The sequence below is a fragment of the Microtus ochrogaster genome, chromosome 1 (assembly GCF_000317375.1).
Source record: "Microtus ochrogaster isolate Prairie Vole_2 chromosome 1, MicOch1.0, whole genome shotgun sequence".
Lineage (NCBI taxonomy): Eukaryota > Metazoa > Chordata > Mammalia > Rodentia > Cricetidae > Microtus > Microtus ochrogaster.
In genome coordinates, this window is record NC_022009.1 from 37,994,332 (window position 1) to 38,022,100 (window position 27,769).

General features: G+C 50.2%; 1 protein-coding gene across 1 annotated transcript in view; it reads left to right on the forward strand.

Moving 5' to 3' along the window:
* The first annotated feature begins 8,594 nt into the window (after nucleotides 1-8,594).
* Nucleotides 8,595-27,769, forward strand: part of Rin3 (Ras and Rab interactor 3) — a 107,383-nt gene continuing 88,208 nt past the window's right edge. The window contains exon 1 of the mRNA XM_013346824.2: nucleotides 8,595-8,880. Coding sequence (XP_013202278.2) covers nucleotides 8,840-8,880 — 41 coding nt within the window. The 5' untranslated portion in view covers nucleotides 8,595-8,839. The remainder of the gene's footprint in view (nucleotides 8,881-27,769) is intronic.

Here is a 27,769-nt window from a genome sequence, read left to right on the forward strand (position 1 = left end):
TCCCAAGTTGCCATAGTTCTCCGTCTTTCAGATCTGTGTCCCTTCCCTCGTCCCCGGCACACAACAGGACTGCATTTGCCTGGCTCTAGGTGGGACTCTGCTCTCTGGGATGAGCCTGACCTCCTGGCTTGCCTTCTGGCAGATGAGCTGGCTTGGAGAAGCTGAGCCGCTTAATAATTCTGGCTGTCTTGGAACTCCCTATGTAGATCAGTCTTGAACTCAAAGATATCTGCCTGCCTCTGCTTCCCAAGTGCAGTATTAAAGGCATGGACCACCATAGCTATATCTATCATATATAGTATCTATGTGGGATGGGTGTGTGTAGGGGCCCCAGAGAGGGGGAAGGGAGTTGAGGAGGTGGAAAGGGTAATAGAGCACTTGTGGAAAGTTGAAAGGGGTGAAAGGGTAATTGGAGTAGGGAAGGATCAACCTAAACAACTTATCTATGAAAGCACCAGAATGAAACCTGCTAGTCCGTGTGGTCACTAAATAAGCATGGGCTGAAATACTCAGCAGTTAAGAACACTTGATGCAGCCGGGCGGTGGTGGCGCACACCTTTAATCCCAGCACTCAGGAGGCAGAGACAGGCGGATCTCTGTGAGTTCGAGGCCAGCCTGGTCTACAAGAGCTAGTTCTGGGACAGGCACCAAAGCTACAGAGAAACCCTGTCTCAAAAAACCAAAAAAAAAAAAAAAACAAAAAAAACAAACAAAAAAAAACACTTGATGCTCTTGTAGAAGACTTGGGTTTGATTCCCAACACCCACCTGGGAGTCAACCATCACCTGTAACTCTAGCTCATGGGTTCTGAGGCCCCTTTCCAACCTCTGAGGGCACCAGGTACACGTGTTGTACACAGACATGCATGCAAGCAAATACACTCATAATAAAAATAACCCCCCCAAATTTTAAGAAGTAAATGAAAAAGCACATTTGCCACGATGCTGCTACTTGGCAGGCAGTAACCTCCTCGTACAGACTCCTCACGAGCTGCTGGGGCTGGGCTCCTAGACACCCACCTTTTAGAAGAGGAGGTTGGTCCCAGGAGTTTAAGGAATTTGCCCAAGGCCACACAGTGGGGATGAAAAGAATGGAACAGAGGCTGGACCCGGTGGTCTGAAGCAGAGAAAGCTTCTGTCTCCTAGCAACCACATGCCCTCAGCAGCACCCAGGAGAGTGACTCCCCATTTGAGGATACTTTTACCTGAGGACCAGGGGTCTCAACAGAGAGAATAGCAGAAGCCCAGGCTGGGACCATGGCCTGGTGACCACCAGGTAGGACTAAGTGTCTCTTCATCATGCCCAGCTTACTGTCAGTCACAGCTTCACAGAAGCCTCCCTGGTTCATGTAGAAGATGACCTGAGGACACCACAGTGATTCACAGAGAAGGTAGATATTCTCCCGAAGGAGAATGAGCTGGACACTAATCAATTCCACAGAGTGAAAAACAAGCAATCACTGCCTCCCCCAAGCAGTTAAGAAACAACCAGCTCCTCGAAGACACAAGGCTCCCTGCCCTAGACTCTAGGGGGAAAGGCCTGTGAGAAAAACTAATAATTCCAGAAGTTTCCACCATGGGCACTCAAGCTATTGCAGGCTGTAATTCATTTTTTTCTCATCTCTAGCTAAAGATGGAGGTAGGGTACTGTTTCTAGGTCTTTCCATATGCTGGTCTACCCCCCAAAGATGCTCCATTTGAAACCTACTCCAAGGTTTATGTGATGGCACCTGCCTATAACCTCAGGAATTATAGGGCCGCTGAGGCAGGGGGATTATGAGTTCCAGGTCAGCATGGAGGATATAGGGAGACCCTGCCTAAACAAACAAAAAGAGTTTCTTTTTACTCTAAGAAACCATGATGGAAACGAGGTGAGAGTTTGATTCTTGTTCATATAGATAAGAAAGTTCAATGTGCTCCTTGGTACCCAGCATCCTTCTAGGCTACTTCCTCTTCCCCAGAGTCCTAAATGGCTACCTGACTTCATCTTGGCTACAACCTCATGAGCAACCTTGAGTCAGAACCAACCAGTTGGGCTACTCCCAAGTTTTTAGTCAAGCAAGGATCTGGTGGTTGATGGCTCATATCCTAGCATTTGAACAACTGGGGAAAGAAGACCTCAAACTCAAAGCCAATTTGGGCTCCATAGCAACACCATCTTAAAAAAAAAAAAAAAGACATAGATTCATCCTGATTCATAGAAATGATATAAAATGGGAGGGTTATTGTTTAAAGGTGTTATGTTGGAGGTGATTTTTTTATCCCTCAGTGATAATGAACATTATATATACAATGTTTCCGCCATGTATCCCTGAGCCTCTAGCCCAGGGGTGCATGGGTGAGGGAGAAAGAGCTACAGATTGAGTACACAAACCCTGAGGGAGGAGAAACGAATCCTGTCACATGTGTCCTTGTCCTTGTGTCCGTGGCCCCAGCAGGGGACACAGTCAAGGACTGCAGCTAGCATGCTTTAGGAACTTGCACTCCGTTAACGAGGGATCCTTGACTTTGCCACAGGGAAGAATTCTAGAATGAGCCATTGTTAAGTAAAGTTGAAGTTTATTTTAAAAAAAAAAATAGGAAGAAAACACCCAGGGAAAAAGCAGGGCACACCCAAGAGCATAGGTGTGTTTCTCAAATAAGATGTTCTAGTGGTGACTGTCTACAGGATTTTAGAGACTTGGAACTTCATTGCTTAAAGGGCTTTTAAGGGACCCTCTCTTTCTTAAATAAATAGTCTCTATTTAAATTTTTATTTTTATCTATCTGTTTTGATAAATAGAGTTATCGGTTGTTCCTAAGGTGCCATAGATGAGAGTACAACGTAATAAGGTAAAGGCAGGAGCCACGAGGACTGCAAAGGAGATTAGAATGCACCTTTGCTATAAACTGGGTAGCTGGGAGAGTCCTAGAAAACGGCAGGCTTGTGCATGGGAAGGGAGAATGGCCTGAAGGAAATGTTAACTGTGCTGAAATCTGGCTTTCAGCTGGCAAGAGGTTTCAGTCTGACTTTATCCAAATAGTCTCTTCCCAAGTTGCCATAGTTCTCCGTCTTTCAGATCTGTCTCCCTTCCCTCGTCCCGGGCACACAGCAGGACTGCATTTGCCTGGCTCTAGGTGGGAACTCTGCTCTCTGGGATGAGCCTGACCTCCTGGCTTGCCTTCTGGCAGATGAGCTAGCTTGGAGAAGCTGAGCCGCTTAATATGTAACCACTGGCCTCTTGTCAAAAATGTAGCTCAGCTTCCCAGAGGTCACTGTTACAAAGTCTCTTTCCATCCCCTCATTCTCAGGGCTGCCAAAAGGAAGGCCCAGCTAGGCCGGCAGGGGAGAGCCTGCCTGAGCCTGCGACCAGCAGCTAGTGTTCAAGCAGGGCTGGGTCTGTCCAGGCTTCTCTGTGGCTATCCTACATTGTCAGGAGGGGCAAGAAAAGAATCTTCCAGAAAACTGACTCTCTGCACTTAATGTTTGCAACATTATCAGCAGGTTGAATGACAACAGTGATTCGGGGCTTTGATTTTTAATGATAATAAATTACACAATACCCTTCCTAATAAACTCAGGACGGCATGTCCACAAGTCGTTCTTGCTGATTGGTTGTTTTTTTTTTTTGTTTTGTTTTTTTTTTGTCAGCCTCTTGCAGCTGTAACAACCTCTTAGCAACTGATAAATGACACAAATACTATAAATGAACATACTTTTGTTGACTACCAAAGGGAAATCACAAAGGTACAAGTCAGAATTCCATCCCTGGTCCCACAGACACTCTGTTACCAGATAATAGTTTTTGGAAAACAATGTAAAAGTGATTGTTTTGGTTTTTTGCTTTTTACAACGTAACAGCCAAAAGGGCACTTTTAAAGTCAGCACTTTGAAATCTCATCTGCCCATAATAATCCTGTACTTAAGCATATGTCCTAGTGAGTCCAGATGTGTGAGCAGCCCTGCAAAATTTCCCACCACGGAGCAGCAAAGTGACTCACTGTGTTAAAGGTGCGTGCCACCAAACTTGACAACCCAAGTTTGGTCCCTAGAGCCCGCGTGGAAGAAGGGGAAACCAACCTCCCAGAAGTTGTGCTCTGACCTCCACACATGCTCCGTGCTGCAAGCATGCCCACAGCCACACATAGGTGCCCACACACCAACACACAAGGTAAGGAAGCTAATAGACACATGAATGTAACTTAAAATAGTTTTAGACACCACTATTAGCAAGACGTTGAACATATTGATCAGTGTCTTCGTGTGAACCCAACTGTGACACCGCTGAAAGAGAAAGTGACGAAGCCTGCATAGTTCTAGGCTAATGTCAGCGTCTTTTTAATCACGTTTCAGCCCCTCCCCGATTTGATCAAGGAAAAAGTCACACACACGCGCGCACACACACACACACACACACACACACACACACACAACCCTCAGGCCAAGTGTAAGTTCTATTGCTTCTTAGCAGTAAGACCCGTCAGGGTCTGGCATTATCCTATTCAGAGGGCAGGCATGCGACCACTGTCTAACTGCACGTGGAGTTTCAGTCCATAACAGGAGGTTTTTCCCCTTCCTGCAGGACACGGATCCTGATTGTTCTCAGGAGCGACCTTGGAGTCATGGGAGAACTAACCTTACAGAGGCCAACCCCAAGGTGGAGCAGGGAGAGGGATCAAATATCAGTGGCTGATGGTATCACCTAACCCTGGCTCCTTCACATATGGATTCAGCCACATCAGGTAGTTTCCAAAGATGGCTGGCTGTTCCAGGTCTGTTACACACCTGAGTTGGTCTCTGACAACACAAGGTAAGACGTCACCTCTGTGACTAGATGTCACCTCTGTGATTAGTTCGTGCAATACGGAGACTTCCCAGCTTTGGTGCAAGAGCCCTCCCTTGGTGGCCATCTCAGTCTGAGCACATTGAGGAGTGTGAGGAGCCGAGGGAGGTGACTGAGGTCCTCAACCCCTTAAGGAACTCAGTCCTGTCCACGCACCTGCCTGGGAGCAGACTCCTCCCTGGCTGAGCTTGTAGATGAGTTGCCAGCCTGGCAGCGTTTAGCTACTGCCCACGAGAAAAGAATATGGCTGCAGAAGCAGCCCTCAGCATGTGCCCAGACTCTACTTCAGAGAAACAGATGTGTGTGTCAGCCCCTTGTGCTTCCTGACAGCTGCTGCTTCTCCCAGCAGAGCCTGGTGACATGTCACTTCAAACCCTTCTCAGCCAGGGCAGAAGTTTGTGTTTCTGTATGCCCATGGCACAGGGCTGGTTTAGCAATACAGCACGTCCATACTCCAAAGCCTCAGGAAATGGAAGTTGGGGAAACTGTCGGGCATCAGAAGAAGGTGAGAACCCACAGAGCTGCTTCCTGCCGACCTCTTTCTGCTGAATGAAACATCCTGAAGGCCACTCTGCCATTGTTTCAGTTTCTCCAGTTGGGTGTTTTGACCTGGCTCGTCTGGTGACACTTCTATCCCATACATCAGCAGAGGCACCTGAGTGGCAGTTATCTGACAGCAGCCACGCTAGCATGTCCAGTGCCTTGGTTACTCTGTCCAAAGCTCTGATCTCCCCCCACTCCCAACACAGACCAAAGGACCCACAGGACTGATCAAGGGGCTGCCTTGTCCACTCCTCCAGCTTCCAGTCACCATAGTCACAATGGGTCAGGAAGGAAACTCATGTTTACTTCCTGGTTGTTCCCCTAGGTTTACCAGGAACCTCTGAAGGGCACAGCCATTTCAGGGTCTGTTGTGGAATATTTGTTTACACTGTGAAGATGTGTCTTTGTCAAGGCGCCTTCTGATTGGGTTAATAAAGAGCTGAATGGCCTATAGCTAGGCAGGAAGTGGTTAGGCGGGACTTCCAGGGACAGAGAGGACTCTGGGGAGAAGAAAGGTGAAGTCATCAGCCAGACACATAGGAAGCAGCATGAGGAGTACAAAGAAAAGGTAACTGAGACACGTAAAAGAACATAGATTTAAAAAAAGAGGTAATTTAAGTTATAAGAGCTCCTAAGTTATCGACCAAGTTTTCATAATTAATATTAAGTCTGACAAAAACATCTGCCTACAGAGGTCTGGTGAGCGGCCAGCCTTCAGGAGGCCTCTCTTGAGGCAGGAGGAAAGCCTGGGACTGATCTGTGGAACTCAGGCTCTTCGGGTTTGTCCAGAGTCAGAGCTGTGTCCCACGAGAAAACCTATGGGGTCTAAGCGTGTCTAATCAGCCTGAAGGGCCCGGCCAGGTGCTGTATAGGACGGTCCACCAACCTAAGTCCAAGGACACCTGAGAGTGGCCTGCCTGCTTATTTGAGGAACAACAACCAAAGATTCCTTCCGGGGGGAAGGGGGTGGCTTTCTTCTGGCCTCATGTGTGTCTCGTCTATTACAGACGAGCAATGGAGGTTCTGAGACAGATGGACCCACCACTGCCCAGCTAGTCCTGGGGTTGGATTGGAACATATGGCTGACGTCTGTGTCCAGCTTCCAAACAGGAAGTTACAGGAATTATTGAGGGAGATGGCAAAAGCGATGACTGTGGCCCAGGGGTGAGTTAGCCCTGGAGAAGCCTGCAGGGCCTGGTGGTGTCTGAGAGGGAGGTTGCCAGCAATCTGATTACAGAAAGGGGAAGTAGCATGAGCTGGGGTGGCTTTCTGGAGACCACACTTTTTGTGCCTTTCACAAACAAAAACTAGTTTGATTGGGATGCAATTCAACCAGCCAAAGTGTATAATTTGATGGTTTTCATAGAGCCACAAAATTGTGCAGCCGGCACCACAGTCAATTTAAAAACATTTTCATCCCCACCAAAGAACCACCATAGCCACTGCCAGTCTGCTCTCCACTCTCCTCTTCCCCCAGCTTCTAGAAACCACCAGTTTATTTTCTGTGTCTGTGAAATTGCCTATTCTGAACACTTCATACAAATGGAATGTGGGTTTAGCGACTGGCTTCTGTCGCTTAGCATTGTCTTCAAGATTCACCCATGTAGCTGGGCAGTGGTGGTGCATGCCTTTAATCCCAGCACTTGGGAGGCAGAGACAGGTGGATCTCTGTGAGTTTGAGGCCAGCCTGGTCTATAATAGCTACTTCCAGGACAGGCTCCAAAGCTACAGAGAAATCCTGTCTCAAAAAACTAAAAAAAAAAAAAAAAAGATCCATCCATGTAGAAGCACCATTTTGTTGGGACCCCATTCATTTTTGTGGCTGAATTATATCCCCTGATTAAATATCATTTATCAGGTGTACTCATTCATCGGTTGATGCATGTTTGATTGCTTCTACATACTGGCTTCTATGAGTAGTTTGTATTTCTTTCTGTGCTGGGGACTGAATGTAGGGCCTCACAAACACATGCTAGGTGAGCATTCTGCCACTGAACTCCTGCCCCAGTCCTGGATAAAATAAATAAGGCTAGTATACACAGTCATGTATAAGGTTTTCACTGGATACACCATGATGGATAGCTTTGGCAATTGACACAACCTAGAATCTCTGAGAAGAGAGTCTCCATAAGGGATTGTCTACATTAGCTTGGCCTGTGAGCAGGCTGTTGAGGGAGTGTCTTAATTAAGTTATGGATGTGGGAAGACTCAGCCCACTGTGGGCAGCTCTATCCCCGACACGGAGTCCTGCCCCGCCTTGACTTCCCCAGAATGATGAGCTGTAACCTAGAACTGAAAGCTGAAATAACCCCTTTGGGATGTGCAATTGAGGGTAGGATCTCTGGATACTGGGTAACCTTTTTGAGGAACTACCAAGACTGCTTCCCAAAACAACTGCCTCTGGTTCCATTCCCAGCAGAAGGCTGTGAACATGCTTCTCTCACTTCCACAGGCCGGTTTGGAGGAAATGATAACAGAGAAGTAGAGGTAAGGGGTGTGCAGACACTCTAGCAGAAGTGTGTAACAAGACAGGGTTATGTCTCTGGTAACTAGTAGCCAAGGATATGGATGGACGTTGGTTACTTACTCCTATAATGCACAAGACAGTCCCAAGCACAAAACTTATATCTGTCCCCAGTTGACTAAATAGTGCCCAGGCTGAGAATGAATCAGACGAGGTGGTATTTTGAGGTCTGCTGTTACCCGTTCTCATGGGCTTCGCAGGCTCAGGAGACATTTTTTGAGTGGCTGGGCACTTAAAGGAGAGGCCTCAAGCCTTGACGTTGTTGCATAAGCTGGCAGGTTTTCTTCCTCTGCCGTCCTCTGGGTGTGGTACCTAGCACAGGTGCCTTAGACGGCAGGCTTGACAGATGCTATCTGCCCTTTTAAACAGTGCGCTTATCAACACGGGCAGCATCAAAGGAAGACTGGAGCGGCTAAGTGTCAGGGATGTGGAGGAGGTGCCCGGCCTTGGGAGCTGAGGGTAGGCTGTGTGGCTCCCTTTGGGATGGAGGAGCTCCCAGTCGTGCCCTGGGCCTTGTCACCTGCCGGCCCTGAGCGCCTCGCTGCCCGGTGCCAACTTGGAGACTTTCCTGTAAGTTTCCCTCGCAGGCTCCCCGCGCGGGCCAAGGCGACAAGCCCGCGCAGCCCTCGACCCCGGCACCGCCCGCCGCCAGGCCCGGCCCCAGGGGCGCGGCCCGGCTTCCGCGCTCCCCAGGGGGCTCCGGGCTGCAAGCCGCCGCCGCCGAATGGCTTCTGACAAAAAGCCCTTGACCACCAGGGCCGGCCTCTTCCTGCGAGCCCCGCGCTCTGCGATCCAGGAAGTGGAAGCCAGCGGCCCCGCGCTTCCCCACTGGGCGCGCGGCTGGCGGCGGCGCTTGGCCCGACCCTCGGCGAGGGACAGCGCCAGCGCCACGCGGAGGTCGCCGTGCCTCTGAGCCCGGCGGAGCCGCGTCCCCAACTGCGGGCCCCACGATGCGACGCGCCGAGGCGCCCGCGAGAGCCCACCCCTCCGGGTAAGTGGCAGCCCGCGCCCGCCTCTCCCCAGGTGGTCCGCGCCCTGCACCTTTGCTCTGCTTGGTCACCGAGAGTCCTGGCTGCTCAAGAGGGACCCTGGGCTGCGGACGTTTGAGTGTCGTGTTGAGATGGGAGCCCCCCACCCCCGACCCAGTAGAGACCAGACGTGGGATTTACAGGGAAAGGGGGAGGCACTGGTGAGTGCAGCACTTGGCCAAACTTTCGAACTCAAACTTTTTTTAACTGGAAAAGCAGCGCGCATTCCCCGCTGCTGGGCGGATTTGGTTAGAGTATATCTGCATTTGTACTTGTTCAAGCCCGGTGTGTCTGTGTAGACATGGCTCCTGCCCGGGTTGAACTTTGGATGCAAGCATTCGTTGTCCTGACGCAGCCAGCCCCGTGCACCCCAGTGTACCGCTGTTCTGCCTGAGCCCCAACCCCCCTTGCACCCTCCTGTCCTGGGGCTAGGAGGAGAGTGGGATGGTAGATCAAAGACATCTACAACTTCAGGACCCCCACCAGGGAGCCCTGATTGAGGCGCCACCGGGATCCCCTCTGCTAGCCGGCTGGATTGACAGGGACAGTAACCTTTGGACTGTCCTCTGCTTCTGCTAAGCCTGGTGTGTGAGGAGGGTCTAGGGTGCTCGGGTGCATATGGTTGGCGGGATCCCAGGGCACAGATTCATCCTTAAGTGAGTGAAACTAAATGGCTTGGGAACTGCTACTTTCCTGCTCTTTCCTACCCCCACTCCCCCACGAGAGATTAGCTCGGGAAGGGTCCGTTTTGAAGCGGAACTGAGTAGGAAGCGATTTCTGTGAAAGCCTTCCAGGACTCTCTGAGGTGCCATGGCTGATGGGCGCATCTAGGGCGCCATACTTTTGTATTTTCATTTAAAAGTCCCGGGCCTGGTCTTGCGGCTGGCTGGCTGTTTTAAGTCTGTGACCTCATCTCCCAGGACCTTGGGTCTCCACTCTGTAGAACAGGAATTCTGTACCGATCTTGGGGGAGGGGGGGCTGGGAGTGGCCCGTCGGGGCCCTTAAGTCATGTAGATCTGACTGCGTCCTTCTTCCTACCCCCATCCCAGCTACAGCCACAGCCCGGAAATTCTGTGTTGATGCTTCCTTCGCTGGGGAACTGGGAATTCTGATGGGGAAGGGACTCCTGGAAGCGAGTATCTGCTGTACCCTGGGTGGGAAGGTTAAGCCGTCTAGAAAAGGAGGGTGAGAAACCAGGCTATGACCTCATCTACTTCCACGCCCCACCCCCAGCCCCACCCCCAGCCCCACCCCCAAGATGACCTGGACTGACCCATTTCCTTCTGCTTTTCCTTGTTCGTGCCTGCTCCAGTGATTTAATCCATGCCTCAGTTTACCTACAAGGATAAGCAATTGTCACTACTCTTCACAGGCCGTTTTTAGGGTTGTTAGTCGAAAGCATTACGCAGCCAGCGATGTCCTCGACAGTTATTATGATCATTGTCATCTGTTGGGTGGGGACCTTCCTTTTGCCAACTGGGTGATTGGGACAAAGTGCTCTGACCTCCGCCTCATCTGGAAATCCTCCTTCACTAGGGTTGGAGTGGATGGATTGTGGTGTGGAGAGACGGGTATGAGCTGGTGTGTGTGAACCTGACGCTCATGTGTGTGTGGAGGCCAAGCACTGATGTTATGTGTCTTTTTCAGTCGTTCTTGGTCTCAATTTTTTTAAGACAGTTTCTCACTGGACCTCACTGATTCATCTTGCCTACCTGGCCAGGGAGCTACAGAGGTCTGCCCACCTGCTGTTATATGCGTTCTGGAGAAGCAGACTCAGGCCCTCATGTCGACTGAACCTTCTCGCCAACACCTGGATGAGTTGTATATAAGCCTCTGTTTATAGGCAGTGTAGGAGCTAGGCCACTCTCTGACTTGCTTAGGACAGTGCCTGGTTCATGCTAAGCGCTCTTGAGCAGAATTTGTCCCAGGAAATGTTTGTTACTTTGTAGACTCTTTACATGGGAACGGTTCCTAAGTGGCCTCGTACTTGGGGCAGGGCCCTCAGGGTAACATTTTCAAAATGTCATTTCCTACCCCCACTGGCAGAGGGCTTGCTACCAAGAGCCGCTACCCTCTGTGTACAGAAACCAAAGTGAGCCTCTAACTGACAGCTGCTTCTAATGGTCTCTGCTCAGGGGTTGGTTCCTTCTAAGTCTTGGGGGGTACTTTCTAACACACCCTGGCTTGAGCTACACATCTAAAAACCCAGAGGCCTCTCACCCCAAGGTATCCCTAGGCCCTGCTGCCATCAGGAAAGCTTTTTGAGTCTCTTTGCACCCTACTGGCCCAGAACCCTCTCCTTTCTGGAGTGGGAGGCATTCAGATAGCTGGGGAATGCTACCTGCAAGCAGCTAGGATAATGTCACTTGAGTTCTGACTCCTGAACTGAGGGTCTTTACAAGCAAATTCGGTTCGTTCTTGAAACAGCTGGCTGGGAGAAGAGAAAATGCAGAGAGGTTGCCAGCTACGCTGGAGGCAGCCATTTTTCCCCACCAACTGTTGTGGGAGGGATACACTTAAGACTGTTCACAACCCCTCTGCACCCTGACCGGTGTCCTCAGAGGACGTAAGTTGGGCAGGAGGAACCCTCAGAGCGTTCTGACAGGTGTTCAGAGGAGGTCACTGGGACGAGAGGACATTCATCAGAGGCTAAGACAATCTAGAGCATTCTACGGGTGGGGCGATGTGGTTAGCAGGAGCTAGGGCTACAGAAAGTGGGTCTTGCAGGGGTTAAGCAGTCTTGGGTGAGTGCTCAGGACCTAGCTGAGGTTTGCACAGAAGGTGACAGACAGCAGCTGGGAGGCCCCTTAACAGTAGCCTGGTAGTCAGGTGTAAACAGGATGGACCTGATAGACCACTGAGGCAGGAGGAGTAAGAGTGGCAGGCTTTGTTAATGGAATAAAATTAGACTAACGAAATAGGGCATAAGGGGCAACTCCAGAGGCGGAGCTGGTGGAAGACAGCTGCTCACGATCACACATCCAGCTGTGTGGAGTCCTAGGAGATTGAATAATGGTGCCCCTTGGAGCCTGGGAGAGCTAGAAGTTTTCTAGGCCCAGGGGAGACATGGCAGGCACCCACTTCCCTGCCGTGGAAAGCGTGCCCCATACATTTTCCCAGGTTTGCTGTGTTGAGGATTTATGGGTTTATTTTAAACTGTATTTGTAAAATAATTCCTTTCTTAGAAAAAATTGGGTGGGCCCTGACCCAATCTGTCCTCAATGTCGCAATGAGGAAACAGAGACCCTGAAAGAGGAAGGTGAACTTGGGTCTCTTAGCCTTTGGCCTGACATGATACAGGGGTCCTGTTAAGGCCATGCTGACCAGTCCTTAGTCTCTCTAGGCTCTGAGACTCAGAGGTCTGAGACTCAGGGAAGCCCCTGAGCAGGGCCTCAGCTCCTACAGCTCTGCTGTCTTCTCTGACTTCTTGGCTTTCAGGGTCTGATGTTCTCAGGTCCACCTCCTGACAGAGATCCTGGCCTGGGGCAGTGAAGGATTTTCTTACCAGGGATGTGGGGGAGAAATGCGGCTGGCATGGCATGGAGGAGTCTAGGCATACCCATCCCTGCAGCCCTCCTGAACTTTCCTTTCTCTCTTGACGCCTACGTGTTCTGGTCCCAGGTTGGACAGAAAACTTAAGGTGTTACCAAGCAGTGACATTCTGACACAGATGGAGTCTAGACATCACAAGTAGAAACACCTATAGAAAATCTAGACATCACAAGTAGAAACACCTATAGAAAATCTCTGCGGGAAGCAGAAGGGGGACGTGGATCAGAGGCAGGTCCCTTACCACCCTCTCCACCTCCCACTAGTCTGCAGAGGGAGTGAGAGCTGGCCCTCAGGGTCTCAGAGTGACTGCCATTTCTTCCCTTGGGCCCTCCCCCAGGTTCTACCTGTCATGGCCAGTGAATCATCTCTTGGTTCGTGTCACTAGACAGTGACAAATGAGCTGAACTGGCAGGCAGCCATGAAGAAGAGGGGAGAAGCAGGTTTGGAGAAGCGAGGAGCCGGGAAAGGCTTGGAAGTGGAATCCTTGGCAGGCCCAGAAGGGAGGGTGTAAGGGAGGGTGGTCCTGCACTCCCCAAAAGTGAATGGCCCTGTAGTTTCTCCAGTGACTTTGGAAAAAGAAGACATTGGCTGGGGTGGGAAGGGGGTGTTAGATGGAAAAGATACAGATCTATGGAAGTGGCTTCCTAGCTACGGCATGAGTTTGAGAGAATCGTGTGCCCAGAAAGAACCCAAGCTCAGGGAAGGGGATCTAGAAGAACCCCTAAAATTCTTATGTGCCCCCCATCAGCCCCTTATTAGTGAAGGAATAGGTGTCTATGAGTCACCTTGTTTCCAGTTAACGAATGATTTCGTTAGGGTTTCTATGATTGCGAAAGAACACCATGACCCCAAAGCAACTTGAGGAGGAAAAGGTTTTTATTTCATCTTATACATCTGCATCCCAGTCCATCATCAAAAACAAAGACAGGTCAGGAAGTGGAAGCCACGGAGGAATACTCTTACTGGCTTGCTCAGTCTACCTTTTTATAGTGCCCAGGACCATCGGAACTGCCCACAGGGAGTTGCACCTTCAGGCATCAATCACCAATTAAGAAAATGCCGCACAGGCCAATCTGGTGGGGGCATTCTCTCTGCTGAGGTTCCCTCTTCGAAGATGGCTCTACCTTGAGTCAAGCTGACGCAAAATTAGCCAGCATGGGTTAGTGCAGACCTGACAACCGACTCTAGGCCTTTCTATCAAGGCACCTCCTGCCCAGAACTTGCCTTATATTCTTAGAATCAGGAAGTTGCACTACTTTGTCCCCAAGGGAGGTCTGGAGCATGGAAGTCTCGACTGATGGACCTACGGATCAAAACCACAACTGTAGTGTCTTTTCCTCCTCTCTTCTGTGGCACAGTGTTGCCAGTTAGAAAGAGGACAGCTGTTTCCGCTGCTGGGAGGACTCTCGGGCCAGGCAGGGAGAGCAGCATGCCCCTCCAGCCCTTGTCACCATCAGGTGTGTGCTTACCTGTCTAAAAGGCCCATCGAAGCAGTGCAGACCCCAAGGTCTTTTCACTGTCCCCAGCCTGGAAGGCAGAGGGGGCTGGATACCCAGGACCTTGTGTGGGGACCCAGCTGAGCCCCATTCCACCATGGTCCTTACTGACAGGATGTTATGAGCCCCTCTCAGGGATGGGCAGAGTGGAACATCCTGAGCCTAGAAAACAGATAGGCAGGGGTGGAAGTTCTGGGGTCCCTGCTGCCTCACAAGGCTTCAATTGCAGATCTCTGAACTCAGAGACACTCAGAATTTAAAGGCACTATTGTTGGGGAGGGTTGCGGTGCTGGAGGGGAGCCTGTCTTTCTTTGATCTGAAGACTGTGCAGGGGCTTGCATATATATAGATCATCTGCAGAGCTCATGGGCATCCTGGGGTCCTGTCCCCTCTCAAGTTTGGGAATTGGTTTCCTAATAAACAATTCTCTGCAGCTCTGGTCTCCAAATAGCTCATCTCTGAGCAGCTGCTCCACGGATATCCAGTAATTCCCTCCAGGGCTGGCCCATGGGCAGCAAGAATAGGGTCCTGCAATAAGATTAGAGTGCATCCTTAGGGCAGGCACTGAATGGGTCTCCTGCCGATGGCTAGAAAGTTGACCCATAGAATAGTCTAGAACATGCTATTCCCTTTCCTAAGAAACAAAGGCAGACTCGGAAAGGAGGCTTCTGGGCCACCTCTCTGTTCGAGCAGCTAAGGGGAAATGCTTTCTCATATTGTGGGGTTTAGTTGACAAAACTGGTCATGCAAAAGAGCTGAGTCTGAGAGCTTCCGTGACCAAGGCCAGTGGTTTCCTAGTGGGGCTTTGACTGAGGGTGGGTGGGAGGGCTTCTCCAGGAAGGGTTGGCATCAGGCTGGTTCGAGAGACCTCCCAGCCACCTTGGGAGAGGGTTGAAGGGGAGGGGAGAGGCGGGGAGGGGAGCAGAGAAAAATGTAGAGTTCAATAAAAATCAATAATAATAATGAAAAAGAACATTAGGGAAATCCCAAAGCTTTCAGTTGCCTACACGGTGTGTAAGTTGCCTGTGACGTCAACCTTAGACAGGGTGGAAGGATGGAGGTCAGAGGAGACCCTGCCTGGGAAGGGTTCTCTGGCTGCCTGCCAGAGTAAGTTCTCCTCACCGCACTCTCAGGCCTTCTTCACGTCAGTCAGCCAGTCTCTGTGTGGGAGGCCAGAAAGTGACTCTGCGTCTTCCATCTCCATTCAGTGTGTGAGAGTGTCCTTGAAGGAGAGAGAGGTGCACAGGCCAGAAGAATCTTTCTGCAGATATCAACAAGGCAGAGGGAGGGCTTTCTCAACTCTGTATCTCTCAGGCTGTCAGACTCAGCTTTTCACGGAAGAATCTGGAAGAACCTTGGTTTCCACCTCAGGGGCTGTTCCTCTCCCCTACATCGAAGCCTGTGAGGGCTGCTCCAAACCTGATACAAGGCTGATAATCAATAATCACAAACTTAGAAAGGGTCACAGAGCCCCTCATGCTCTCTCACCAATTCCTGGGATGTTCCCACTCTGTCGGCAGATTTAAAAGAATGCACCAGCCCGAGATAGAATTTTAGTTCCTTTCAGACAAAGCGGCCCACCTCTAGAGGGTTGTGGTCAGGCTTGTCTGTGTCTGAGGTAGCTACAGTGAGCTCAGGCCACATCCTATAAAGCATTGGCCCCAGGCTCTGGGCCAAGACTGCATCTTCCTATTCAGGGCCAGGTGGACTGAGGGTCCTCTATTTCTGGCCTGGGAAGGAAAGAATCTTTGAGAGAGAGGTAGGGGTGGGCCTTAGATAGGCTGTCCTATTAGACGCTGCCCCCTGGAATGCTGGCCTCTTATTGTTGCCGACTCTGAGATCTTCAAACAAGCCAAGAGCTTGTTTTTCCCTAGATGAGACTTGAGATGCCTTTGCCACTTCACATCCAGTGGGGATGCTGGAGCCTATGGGAGGAGCCTGTTTTCTCAAGGGCTGGGTGGAGTGGGCTAGCCCAGAAGGGAGGACCTCTAGCACTAGGAAGCCCTCCTCTGTAGGCTCCCTGGGGCTCCGAGGCTGGGGAAAGAACAAGCCTGATTTCATCCAGACTGATGGTCTCTGGCTGATGGATCAGCTAGCAAGACAAGATTCACCCAGTTCTTTGCCCAGGCTCCTCCCTCTCAGCTCTCAGAGGCTGGCCATGTGGATGTGTCTAGGACATTAAGTCAGCTTCTAAGGATGACATTTGAGGACACTGTCAGTTATACCTGTATCTTCCTGCTCTGCATGTTAAGTAGAGCCCCCTTCTGAAGCATATTCAGGCATTCTTCCTGTTCACTCATTCACCCATTCTCCTCCAGCCACCTCTCTATTCATCCATCACTAACCCGCTCAGTCATTCAGACAGCTAGCCATCTGTCTCCCACCTGTTGATCCATCCGCCATCCACCCATTGTCCTCCTACCACCAACCAGCATCTGCCACCTGTCTACCCTCTGCTTGCTCCTTCCTATAGCCATCTAGCCAGAAATCCAGTCCATCTATGTTCCATCTGTCCATCCACTCACCTGTCTGTCCATTCATCCATCTATTCCTCTCTCCACTCACCGATTCATTGATCAGTTCATCTCTCCATCCATTCATCCATCTCTCTGTTCATCTGGCCCTCCATCTATCTGCCCATCCATCCATCCATCCATCCATCCATCCATCCATCCATCCATCACTTAGCCACTCACTGAGCACTTAGACGTCTAGATGTTTCCAGATCCACTAGGGAACAGAAGAGAGGCATACGCAGAGCTGAAGTACTAGGTACTCTAGACAAAAGTGCTGAGGGGGTACTGCCATTGGCGTGGTGAGCAGAGAGGGCACTGGCAGTCATAGCTCTGGGGTCATGTCTTCAAGGGTGAGTGTATTAACTGCTGAGATCAGGAATACAGGGAAAGGAATTCAGTTAGAAGTTGGATTGAAGTAGAAAAGTTGGTACCAATAGGGCATGTGTGTGGAGCCCTGAGGAGTCTGGTGTAGAGCAGGAAAAGGTGTTGTGTGTGAAGGCGTGGAGGGGCTTCTACTTGTAAAAGAGTTTGGGGTTTATTTCCCATAGTGATGAGCAGGGCCTGTTCCTCCACTCAGGGCTCAGCAGTGCTAGGCAAGATGCTGCAGCTGAGCCTGCCACAGCACCTCTTTCCTCTCGCATGGCTGATGGGGTTGCAACCCCAGCTCCCACAGTGTTGTCATGGTGACCAGAGACAGTGTTCTCGGCCCTCTGGACTGTGAGACCATTGGGAACTCCATGTGCATGTGTACATGTGTGTATGCTTGTGCGTGCACATACATGCTGTTACACGTGTGGATACTATTGATCCTCAAAAGCAATTTTTATTATATACTTCAAAAATTCATGAACAAAAATAATGATATTGAAAGCAAACATTTGTCTCTTAATCTGTACCCTGATCAAATGTGCATTTGTATAATTTTAATCTGTGTATATGTGATAACTTGTGTTCCTCTTTTTGCCCCAAGGGTTACTTCCTTCCATGTTCCTACATGTACTAGGGACATGTGTTGCTGGTCAGCCATCATAGTGCCATGTAATGTAAAATTACATTTTGTATGTATGCCATGCGCACAGTGGAGATCAGAGGATAATTTCTGGAGTCCGTTCATTCCTTCCTTCACAGGTCCTGGGAGTGGATCTCATGGCATCAAGCTTGGTGCCAAGAACCTTACCCACTGAGCCGTCTCTCTTGCCTATGTTATGGTCCATGTAATGAACAGAGCCAGCTTAGTCGTTGCCTGTGTGGACTGTTCATCATCATCCCGAGACTCTGTGTTGAATGAAACCTCTGAAAATGTGTGCAGGTCTAAGGTTTAGGGACTCTCGATTTCCTCGAGAGTAGTTCTGGTCTCTATCCCAGGACCTTTATGAGAGTAAAGAAAGCCTTCATGGTTGGCTCCTGCTTTTTAGGTGTATAGAACTTTTAAGCCAAATGTTTCGCAATTTTATTGCAAGTAGGTTATAGTCATTTGATTTTTAAGTTCAGGACAGAGAGGTGTAAGTAGGAAGTGAAGTTTGCCCTTACAATGAAAGGATTTGTGCTTCCTATTGGCTGAAATGCAGATATCACAGCTGGAGCCGAGGCAGCCATCTTGGATTCTGAGGTTAACTAAAATGCAGAAGCTGTGTGGGGTGGGATAACAATATAGTTAGGGTCTCAAACATAGTCACTGTGGACTAATTATCCAAAGTCACACACGACTCCTCAGATGAGGGAGGAGCACATTCATCTTGTTTAAATCACTGCAATTTTACTTTTTTCTAATACAAATTCTATTCCAAGTAACAGAGTTTTCTTTCATCCATACCCAGAAATACTAAACTGAATTTTAGAACTATGTGTGAGTCCCTGTTCTCAGTAGGGGCAGAAAGGAGAAAAAAAGAGAGGAGGGGCCACCCCTCCAGGACTAGATTGCAGGCATGTGAGCTTTAGACTTCTCTGGAAGCTTCTGGAAACTTCTGGCTGTTTATTCTGGTTCACGTCTGACTGGTGCTCTGGGATGCGTCATACCTCCTCAAGACTGTTGCATGCCATGGCGCAGGTTGTTCACTGGCTCAGATGTGCCTGGCTGAGGGCGTGCCAGTGGGGGAGGGGGAAGGAAATTGCATTTTACTCAGAGCTGAGCGTCCTGACAGTTATGTGGGAGGTGGGATGGGCTCGGCCTGCTTCTGGGAAGAGCAAAGAGCTCCTTCATCCTTGTACAGAGGCACTCTGTGGGCCACAGGGGACCCCCAACCAAAGAAAACACTAATTAATATATGTAGGGTACATAATACTCAGCCCAGAGGAAACTGAGGGACAGTGGCCAGGGCTGGAAGGAGCTTATATTTCAGGGCTGGGGGGACATGCACCCCCCTGAGTGAGGGATGTCAGCTCCCATGGGTCCACCCAGGCCTGTAACCACTCACTTCGGTGTCCTTCAGTATTCCCTGGAATGGACCCAGTGTGCCCTCTGTAAGCAGGCTGCAGCTTCCTAACTGGATGAGTTTGAGGTCCTCTGAGCCTTGGGGCTTAGCAGGTATTTCCTGTTTTCACTTGGGATCTCACTGGGTTGGTATGCTGGTTTGTGTATCCTGGTCCTCACAGCCCAGGCGGTGGCTTCCAGTTGGGGCAATCGCAAATGCAGGCACCACAGATGTCTGTGCCCAGATTTCCATCGTGGAACCCACATGGCTGTCCAAGCTGATAGATAAAGAGAGTGGGTGGTCCCAGCTGTGGAAGCTACTACAGACTGAACAAGGCTCACGGTCTGGACCAGAACTTAGCAGAGGATACAGGGTGCAGCGGGGTTGCTGCAAGTATCCTTAGAAGGGAGAGTGCATGGGACCTTACAGGAGCTGTGTATGCACGGCTTAGGTGGGGTGGGGGCTATTACCTAGGCTCCTCTCCAGGCAACTCCTCAGGCACGGGGCAGCCGTGGCTCAGTGTACTCTCAGTGAGGCCTGGACACTGTGGTCAGAGAAGCAGGGCCTAGAGAAAGCTGGCAGGACATACTTTCCCATTTCTGCCTCAGTTTCCTCATTGTACAAGTAAAGTCATAACTGTTTCTAACTCACGGAGTTATTGGATTTTGTGAGTTAATACGTGTTAGCAGTTTGAACAGTGTTGAGCGTAAAGGAGGTGTCCCATGAGGTGTTTTTGTGAAGGTTCCTGTTCCTCACGCTCATGTCTCTGTCACTCAGCCTTCTGGCAGTAACCCAGTTCATAGGGTTTCTATGCCTTGTACAAACTGGTATCTAGTTCCTGTGTCCACAGTCCACTTTGACTTGCTTTGAATGATTGGGATAGATGCTTGCCCTCTCTGGTCTTCACTTCCTCTGTGAATGAAACACCGAAATAGAGGTCCCATGTGCTTGTCGCAGAATAAAGTTAAATGGCCTCACAGCCCTCTCACGGTGACACTTCGCAAAGACTCATGACCCCTCCATTCATGGTGGGATGAGAGGCCTGGGTGCATGTTTCTTGGAAGACAGCCCCCCTCTGACAGCTGCCACTAGCCAGTCCTCCCTTTTTCTCCCAAGTGCATCCTCTGCCTCCACTGGGAGCTGAGAGCAGGCTGCTGCCAGGCTCTGTATGGAGAGCTCCTACCCTCACCTCCCACCCCCACCCTCACCCCTCCAATCCCCACCATACACAGGTCTTGGTTTCCCCAGGGTCCTGTGTAGAAGCCAAGCTCATAATGGCTACCGCTGGTATCATAGCATGAGGACATTTCCGGTGGATCCTCATACATCATGGCTTTTGTTTGAAAACCTGCCTGCTGGCTAGCACTCATGTGAAATTCTCTAAGAGTGCCTGCCAAGAGCTAGCACTCCTCTGATCAGAGGGCAGGTGGCAAGGTGGACATGTGTCTTTCCAAGGTCTCTCTGCCTCATGTTATAGACAGATGATGTCCTTGTCAGAACACCCTTCACATTGGGTGTGTTCTGATTGTACCTGTTGTTGTTGTCAATGGCGGTCATTTTCTTGTTCCACATGGCCCCAGAAGCACTGAAAGGTCTTGTCCCTAGCACAGGAGGCCATGGTGTGCCTGGGAGAAGATCTGTGGGCTTTGCACACTTCTGATGGGCGTGAACTGTGATGTCGTGGCGTGTGGTGTTTGCTAGTAATGAATGGAGGATGTGTGTTCACTCAGCACAAAACTGAACTTCAGGCTGGCCAGAAGCCCTGAAAACAGGCTTCAGTATTGGCTCTCAGTAGCTACAGGAGTAAGACTCTACCCTATGAGGATAAGCCTGCCAGCTCCCTCTGTTCTAGGCCTCCAGGCTGTGGAATGTCTGCTTTATATGCAGTCTGCCTAGAAAAGCACACACTGTCTTAGGCCCTGCCTGGTTCCTGGGGCTTCTCTCACCTCCACTAAAGTCTGAGTTTAGGAGGTCAGCAGTCACTGCAAGTGGCTTTGTTCTATGACTCTAATAGAAGAATTCCTGAGATCATGGATATTTGTGTGTCATTGGGACAGGAGCAGGAACTCTGGGCACTCTTGTCTGTGCCCTGGTAACCCCAGCTTGCATCCTGAGGATCTACTTCTGACCGCACTGTTGAGAATTCTCCCTATTGTCACCATCTTCCAAGGCTGGAGTTCTGGTGCCTCTTGGCAGGCCAGGAGACAATAGCGTTGGAACCAGAGTGAAGCTCCGCCCCAGCCAGAGCCTCTGCTTAGCCTTCTGTATCCTGTGCCACCCCTGAGGCTCAACACCTGATGCCCTCCATTCAGGAATGCCCTGGGTCCCATCACCCCAACCCCACTGCAAGGTGACACCCAAGTTGGAAGGCACAGAAAGGATGTCAGGTCCCTACTTGCTAGTCTCACCTTTGACACCTACAGGCCACACTCTGTCCTTGGAATTCAGAGGCACTTGAAACGGATGTGTGGAATGTCTTCCTACAGTTCCCATTCTCCCGCACCTCAGTACTTCACCCTGCCTCAAGTTCACTAGCTAGGATCTTGCCAGCTCCTGCTGCTATGACAAAATGCCAGAGCCGACACCTTTTAAACAACAGTGGTTTCCCTCTCACCATGGTGGAGGCTGTAAAATCCAAAATCAAAGTGCTAACAGGTTCGGTATCAGTGGGGCCATTTTCTGTTTCTCACAGGCTGCTGGCTCTGTCCTCACATGCAAGGGGACCAAGCTGTGTTCTGGGCCTCTATATGAGGCAAAAAAAAAAAAAAATCCACCCACGAGGCTTCACCCTCTTCATGATATAATCCCTTCCCAAAGGTACCATCTCCTCATACCATTTTACAGGGTAAAATTTTGCCTTGAGCATCTGAAACACACAGACATGGGTCTGTGACAGCCAGTGTCTTCAGCTTCTTTCAGCCTGGCGCTTGAACACTCAGACCTGTCACAAGTCACATCTGTTGGGGTAGCAGGGCACATATGAACAGGGAGTAACAGAGTGACAGGGTTCTGGGCCAGGGAAGGCAATGCTGTTTGACTTTTGGAGGTTGCCTGGGAGGTGACCCCCTTAGAATCAGCAGGTGAGTCAGCCTGGGGTGCACACATGGCATACCTGATACCCAGTAGAGGAAATGTGACCATAACCGCTGCTTGGGAGGGTGTCAGGTGACTCAGTGTCACAGATACTGGAGAGACGTGATGCTTTGATGGTTTGTGCAAGATGCGGGTCCGACCTGTGTCCTGTCTGCACCCTCTCATTCTTAGCAGTGACCCAAGGAGAGGCAGCTGCTGGAAGCCAAGCTTCTGTTCTGAGTCACCTCTCCATTCAGAGATGGTTGGAGAGGTCCAGGTGTGCCGGATCCCCTGGGGTAGCCGCTGGCCTCGGTTACCTTATCACACGCCAAGTGAAGCCGGTGAAGACCACACTGGGCGGTGTAGGTCTACCAGTTGCCCCATCACCCTAGCTTCCAGGAGACAGCACTGGCTACACTACAGGCTAGCAAAGCCAGCAGCCACTAACTAACACTTGGGATGAGTTGGAGCCCTCTGCACCCATCTTCTGTACTGATCCTTTTGTGGTGTCCTGGAGACAGCATTCCTGCACTTGTCCAGCCCCACATACACAATCTTGTCTGATACCCCTGGCTCTGGCCCTGTAGATATATGAGGACATTTTCCCTCCTTTTTTTCCTCTCCAGAGGAGGGATCTGAGTGTTCTGGCTGGCTTGGATGAAATACCTAACGATTCACTCAAGGAGAAAGGGTTTGTTCTCTCTCACAGTTTCAGGTTACCATCCTGGTCACTGGGCTTGGTTGCTTTGGGGTCTGTGCGTCCAGGCAGAGCATCGTGGCAGGAGTTTTCTGCCTCACCATGGCCGAGCAGCCATGAGAAAACCGACTTGTGAAGTAAAGCCACGTTTCCAGAAAGTTCAGAGAGCCATGGTCCCCCAGTGAATGACTACACAGATGAGGTTGGGTCCTTGTGGCCTGTCACCTCTCACAGGCCTCACTTCTTAACTCCACTACACTTCAGATCCACTCTGTGATGATGGAACGCAGAGAAAGCAAAGGGCCTCAAGTGTGCGGAGTGGTGGCCCAGTCTTCCCCTGGCACCATCAGGGTGTCCAAGATGCTCCCAGGCAATGAGCTGGACTTTTGAGTGCCCCAACCCCAATCCTGCTCTGTTTCGTACAAAAAACACAGTTAGGCAAAGTAGCAAGTACGTCTGGCTATTTTTTCTTTCACTGTGTGTGTGTGTGTGTGTGTGTGTGTGTGTGTGTGTGTGTGTGTGTGTGTCTGTGTGTGTGTGTGTGTGTGTGTGTGTGTGTGTGTGTGTGTGTGTGTATCTGTCTGTATGTCTGTCTGCATGTGATGTGTGGTGTGTATGTTTATGTATGGTGTGTGTGTGTGTGTGTGTGTGTCTGTGTGTGCACACATCACCTATGTGTGCTCTGTATGTGGAGATCTAAGGACAGCCTTGGGCTTGGGAGCTACTGCTTTTGGTTTGAGACAGGGTCTCTCACTGGTCTGAAATTTCACCAAGTGGGCTAAACCAGCTGGCCAGTGAGCTCCAGGGATGGCATCTCCATCTCCCACCTCTGAGATTGCAAGCATGTGCCGCTGTGCCCAGCTTCTTAGGTGGGTTCTAGAGGTAGAACTCAGAGTCTGCCATTCTTTGAGGTCAACTCTTTACTGACAGAGGCTTCTTAGCCCTATTTGTCTGTCTTCGTAGACTGTTACTTTCTGGTAACAACAGTTAGTATTAATAAAACATAGAAATACAGTCTGTGCAGAAAAGTATAAAGGAGACAGAGATCTCTGTGTCTTGATGTGAAGAAAACCATGGTGCCCAGTGCCGTCCCCATGTAGAGCCAGGGCCAGGTTCCCCTCTCCCACTCTGGGGGGAGGGGTGCTGTGTCTGTCTTCATGGTTATCCCTACAAGCGCCAGTCAGATTTTTCAGCCTTTCCCTCTGCATCCTCTTCCTCCATTCTCAACACCTCCGCCACTCCGTCCGACAGAGAAACTCAGGACATACTGTTCTGTCCTTGGTCACTAACCACTTCCGGTCACCCTTTCCATATCAGTACACAGCCTCCTCTTTTTTTTTCCAGTTGCATAGTTTGTCCTTCATTTTCCTGATCCCTTATCAATGGACACAGAGGTTGTTTCCAGCCGTGTCTCCTGTGTAGACAAAGCCCTGGTGGCTCCAGGGAACACTGGTTGTTTCAGAAATCATGTTGCATGTGGCAGCTCTATCTGCAAAGATGACTCTCCTCAGCTGCGGGGTCAAAGGGCATGCATGCCTACAATTGTGATATAAGTTAAAGTTAGAAGCTATACTACCCAATGTTCCAGCCAGCTAAATGTCCCTTGGGAACTTTTTAATGGCTCTGTATTCTTTCAGTGTTTGTACTAAGTTCAGCATCTAAAGTTGCTTTCTCTGTAGGTCAAGGATGGATGGATATTGCCAGTTGCCTGTAATGCCAATGTGTCTTTATCTGCTATTCCTTTTTTCTCCTCCACCCCTGCTCTGTACTGGGCCTGGGCCATAGACATCCTCAGCACCAAACACAGATAGGAAAGGAGAGAGGATCTTCATGGATGAGGGTGTGACACCTTCACTGTTTGATTTTTCCCGTTTTCCTCAACTGTGAATCCTGCCCCAGAAAACACCTGCATTCTAGAGAGATCTCCTTGAGGTAGGTTCTAAAACAAAACGGCCTACTACAGATACGCTTAGCCCAAAGAGGGCCAAGCCCTGAGTGGGGACTGCATGGTGCAGCTCAGCCACACATGGTGACTCCTCCTAAGGAGAACTTGGCTTGCCTGGAGTTTCCAGCCACCTCTGGTATATCCCCAACCCATAGCGTAGTCATGTGACGATTCAAAATCAGAAAGGACAGCTGGGTGCCCTGGAAGGTCCTCCCTCTCTCTACCACCAGCTTTCTGTCCCCTCTGTTCACCTCGTGGCCACCTTTCTCTCTGTCTCTGCACAGGTATCCTGAGATCGTCCTGATACAAATGTTCAACACATGTGCCCAGAGCTTGTCCCTGCCACGGGGACTTTCATCCTGTGCCTTTGAGGCTTTTAGCTTCAGTCCTGGCCAGTACATGGGTCGCTGAACCCTGCCCTCTCCTTTCCTTCTCCACGTCTAGTGATGCCTCTGGGTGTCTCTTTGGGGCGGGTGCAGGACGCCCGCTGCTCTTTGCTTTAATGGTTTATTTCTAGTTATGTGTATAGGCATGTGTCTATGTGTAGGTATATGCACATATGAGTGCTGGTACCTAAAGAGGTGTCAGGTTCCCTGGAACTGGAGTTACAGCTGGTTATGAGCCACCCAGTATGGGTGCTTGGAACAAACTGCAAGAACAGTGCACGCTTTAATAATGGAGCCATCTCTCGAGTCTGCCAGCAGCAATGCTTACTTCAAAAGTATTGTGATCAGCCTAGAATGAGCAGGTCTGTAGCAGAGCTGAATCAATATAATGGATGGATAAGATGGATGGATCAACGATTGTACCAACATTATCGGACTTTGTTTTCACTGAAGCACAGCCTCAAGCTCTTAGAAGCAGCATATAAAGTGCTAAGGCTCTCACCCCCACTTAAATACATGTGCAGAGAAAGGCAAAGACAGGAGCAGTCACCGGGACTCTTTCTGCAGGCTACCTGGTTTGCAAGCTCATGCCTTCGGCAAGTTAGTTTTGTATCAGTTTCACACCTCCTCTAACAAAGCCACACCTCCTAATCCTTCCCAAATGGTTCCACCAACTGGGGACCAAGTATTCAAATACATGAACCTATAGGAGCCATTCTCATTAACAAAAAAATAAAAAACAAACCCACACAGCCTCCATCAGAGTGACCTGTAGACAAGCCTATGTAGCATTTTATTGATCAGTGATTAATGCAAGGCCCCAACTCACTATGGGTGATGCCACCCCTAGGCAGGTGGTTCTGGGGTATATAAGACAGCAGGCTGAGCAAGCCAGGAGCAGCTTTCCTCCATGGCTTCTGCCTCTGCTCCTGGTTTAGTTCCTGCCCTGACTTCCCTCAATGGTGGGCTGTAATCTGGACCTGTAAGTCAGATAAGCCATTTCCTCCCCCAAGATGGTTTCGGTCAGTGTTTTATCACAGCAATAGAAAGCAAACAAGACCACACCCTAGCATCAGGCAACCCAGCCCTTGTCATACCAATGTCTAAGAACCAGGACAATCACTTGCCAACTGGGACCTGATGGGAGTAGACAGTCCCACCCATAGTGAAGAGAAGCAGCCAGGGACAGAGACATAGAGGGTATAACACTGTGAGCAAGTCAGAGCATCTGAGAAACAGGGTTAGGGTTGGCCTGTCATGGTAGGGGCTGCCATCGGAAGAGCCTGGGCACCGAAACCATTGCCTCTGTGGCCTTCGTGGGGCCCATGTGAGGGGTGAGTTTGAGTCCAGAGGGAACGCTGGAGTCCATGGTAGATTCAGGAAGGCAGGGCTGGGACAGGGCTGAGACTACTGACTTAAGAGAGACAAAGGCCTCTGCAGGCAGACACAAAAAGCTTGAAGGCTTCTGACTTGCCAGACCCCTTGATGTGGGCTGTGACGCATGAACTGAGGTGACCTGGTCTGCTCTCTTTATTTCCGGGGGCCGGAAGACCTGCTTGAGTTTGACTTCCCCTCTGAGGCTGTGGGCAGCCTGCAGAATTGGTCAGTGCTGGGCACAACTGTGGAGGGTGTCTATCTTATCATACAAGTCTTTCAGTGTTAAGAGAATGAAAAATCCGTAAAACATGGGCTCTGCTCTTTGTCCTTGAAATTCCACGTGCCTGTGGGTACTGGCCTGCATCTCTAACAGTCATTCCATGCAGGAAATGGGCGGCCTGTGTCTGTGGAACACCAGTGGAAGAGGTCTGAATCCAGCTACTTCTCCTCTGTCCCACAGGCCCTGGAGCTCTGCTTTAGGTCCTGTGTCTTTACAGCTCGGGCCAGCCCAGGAAAGAGGCAGCAACTGGGGCCGAGCTGTGCACACTCAGGGAAAAGGATCTGGCAGAAGAGACAAGGCTGTCCTGGCCGCCTGCCTTTTCTGTGCTGTCTTCTGGGGCAGGGCCAGCCAAGCTAGAAAGAGAAGCCTTCAAAGGCCCACAGCCAAGGGTCAGATGAGACACAGAGACATGGAATTCGCAGGGCTGGAAGGACCTTAGTCTTTGGCCTGAGAGAGGCCCAGTCAGTATATAGAGCAGCAGGCACAGCTGTTCTCCCATGTGGAGCACCCCACAGACATTACTAGTTGATCCCCATGTTCTTGTTCTGTGGTACACTTGGCGTAACTCTCTGAGCACTGCCAAGCAGCTGGAGTTCATATGGGAAGAGTCAACCTACCAGGCATCTGAGGTTGAGCACCATCGTCTCCTTTTCCCGAAGACATTGCTGAATAGAGAGAGGGGAGGGGTAGTGTCTGGTCCACGATCAGACTCCATGCCCAATGCCACACCCGTTCTGCCGACAATGGCATTTGTTCTGAACCACTTGATTCATGAGTTCTTGTCTTCGTTCATGTCTACAGTGTAATGTCACCCACAGACAAATTAATTTGCTGCAATTTCTGCAATTATTAATGATCTATAGGAAACTGATTCTTGCCACCTTAGGTCTTGTTAGCAAGAGTTGCATGGATACCTAGAATATGGTTTGTCCATAGAAAGCAATGTGGTCTGTCGATAAAAAATAAAAGGTTGCCAAGCGGTGATGGAGCACGCCTTTAATCCCAGCACTAGGGAGGCAGAGGCAAGCGGATCTCTGTGAGTTTAAGGCCATCCTGAGCTACAGAGTGAGTTCCAGGACAGGATCCAAAGCTACAAAGAGAAACCCTGCCAAAAAAAAA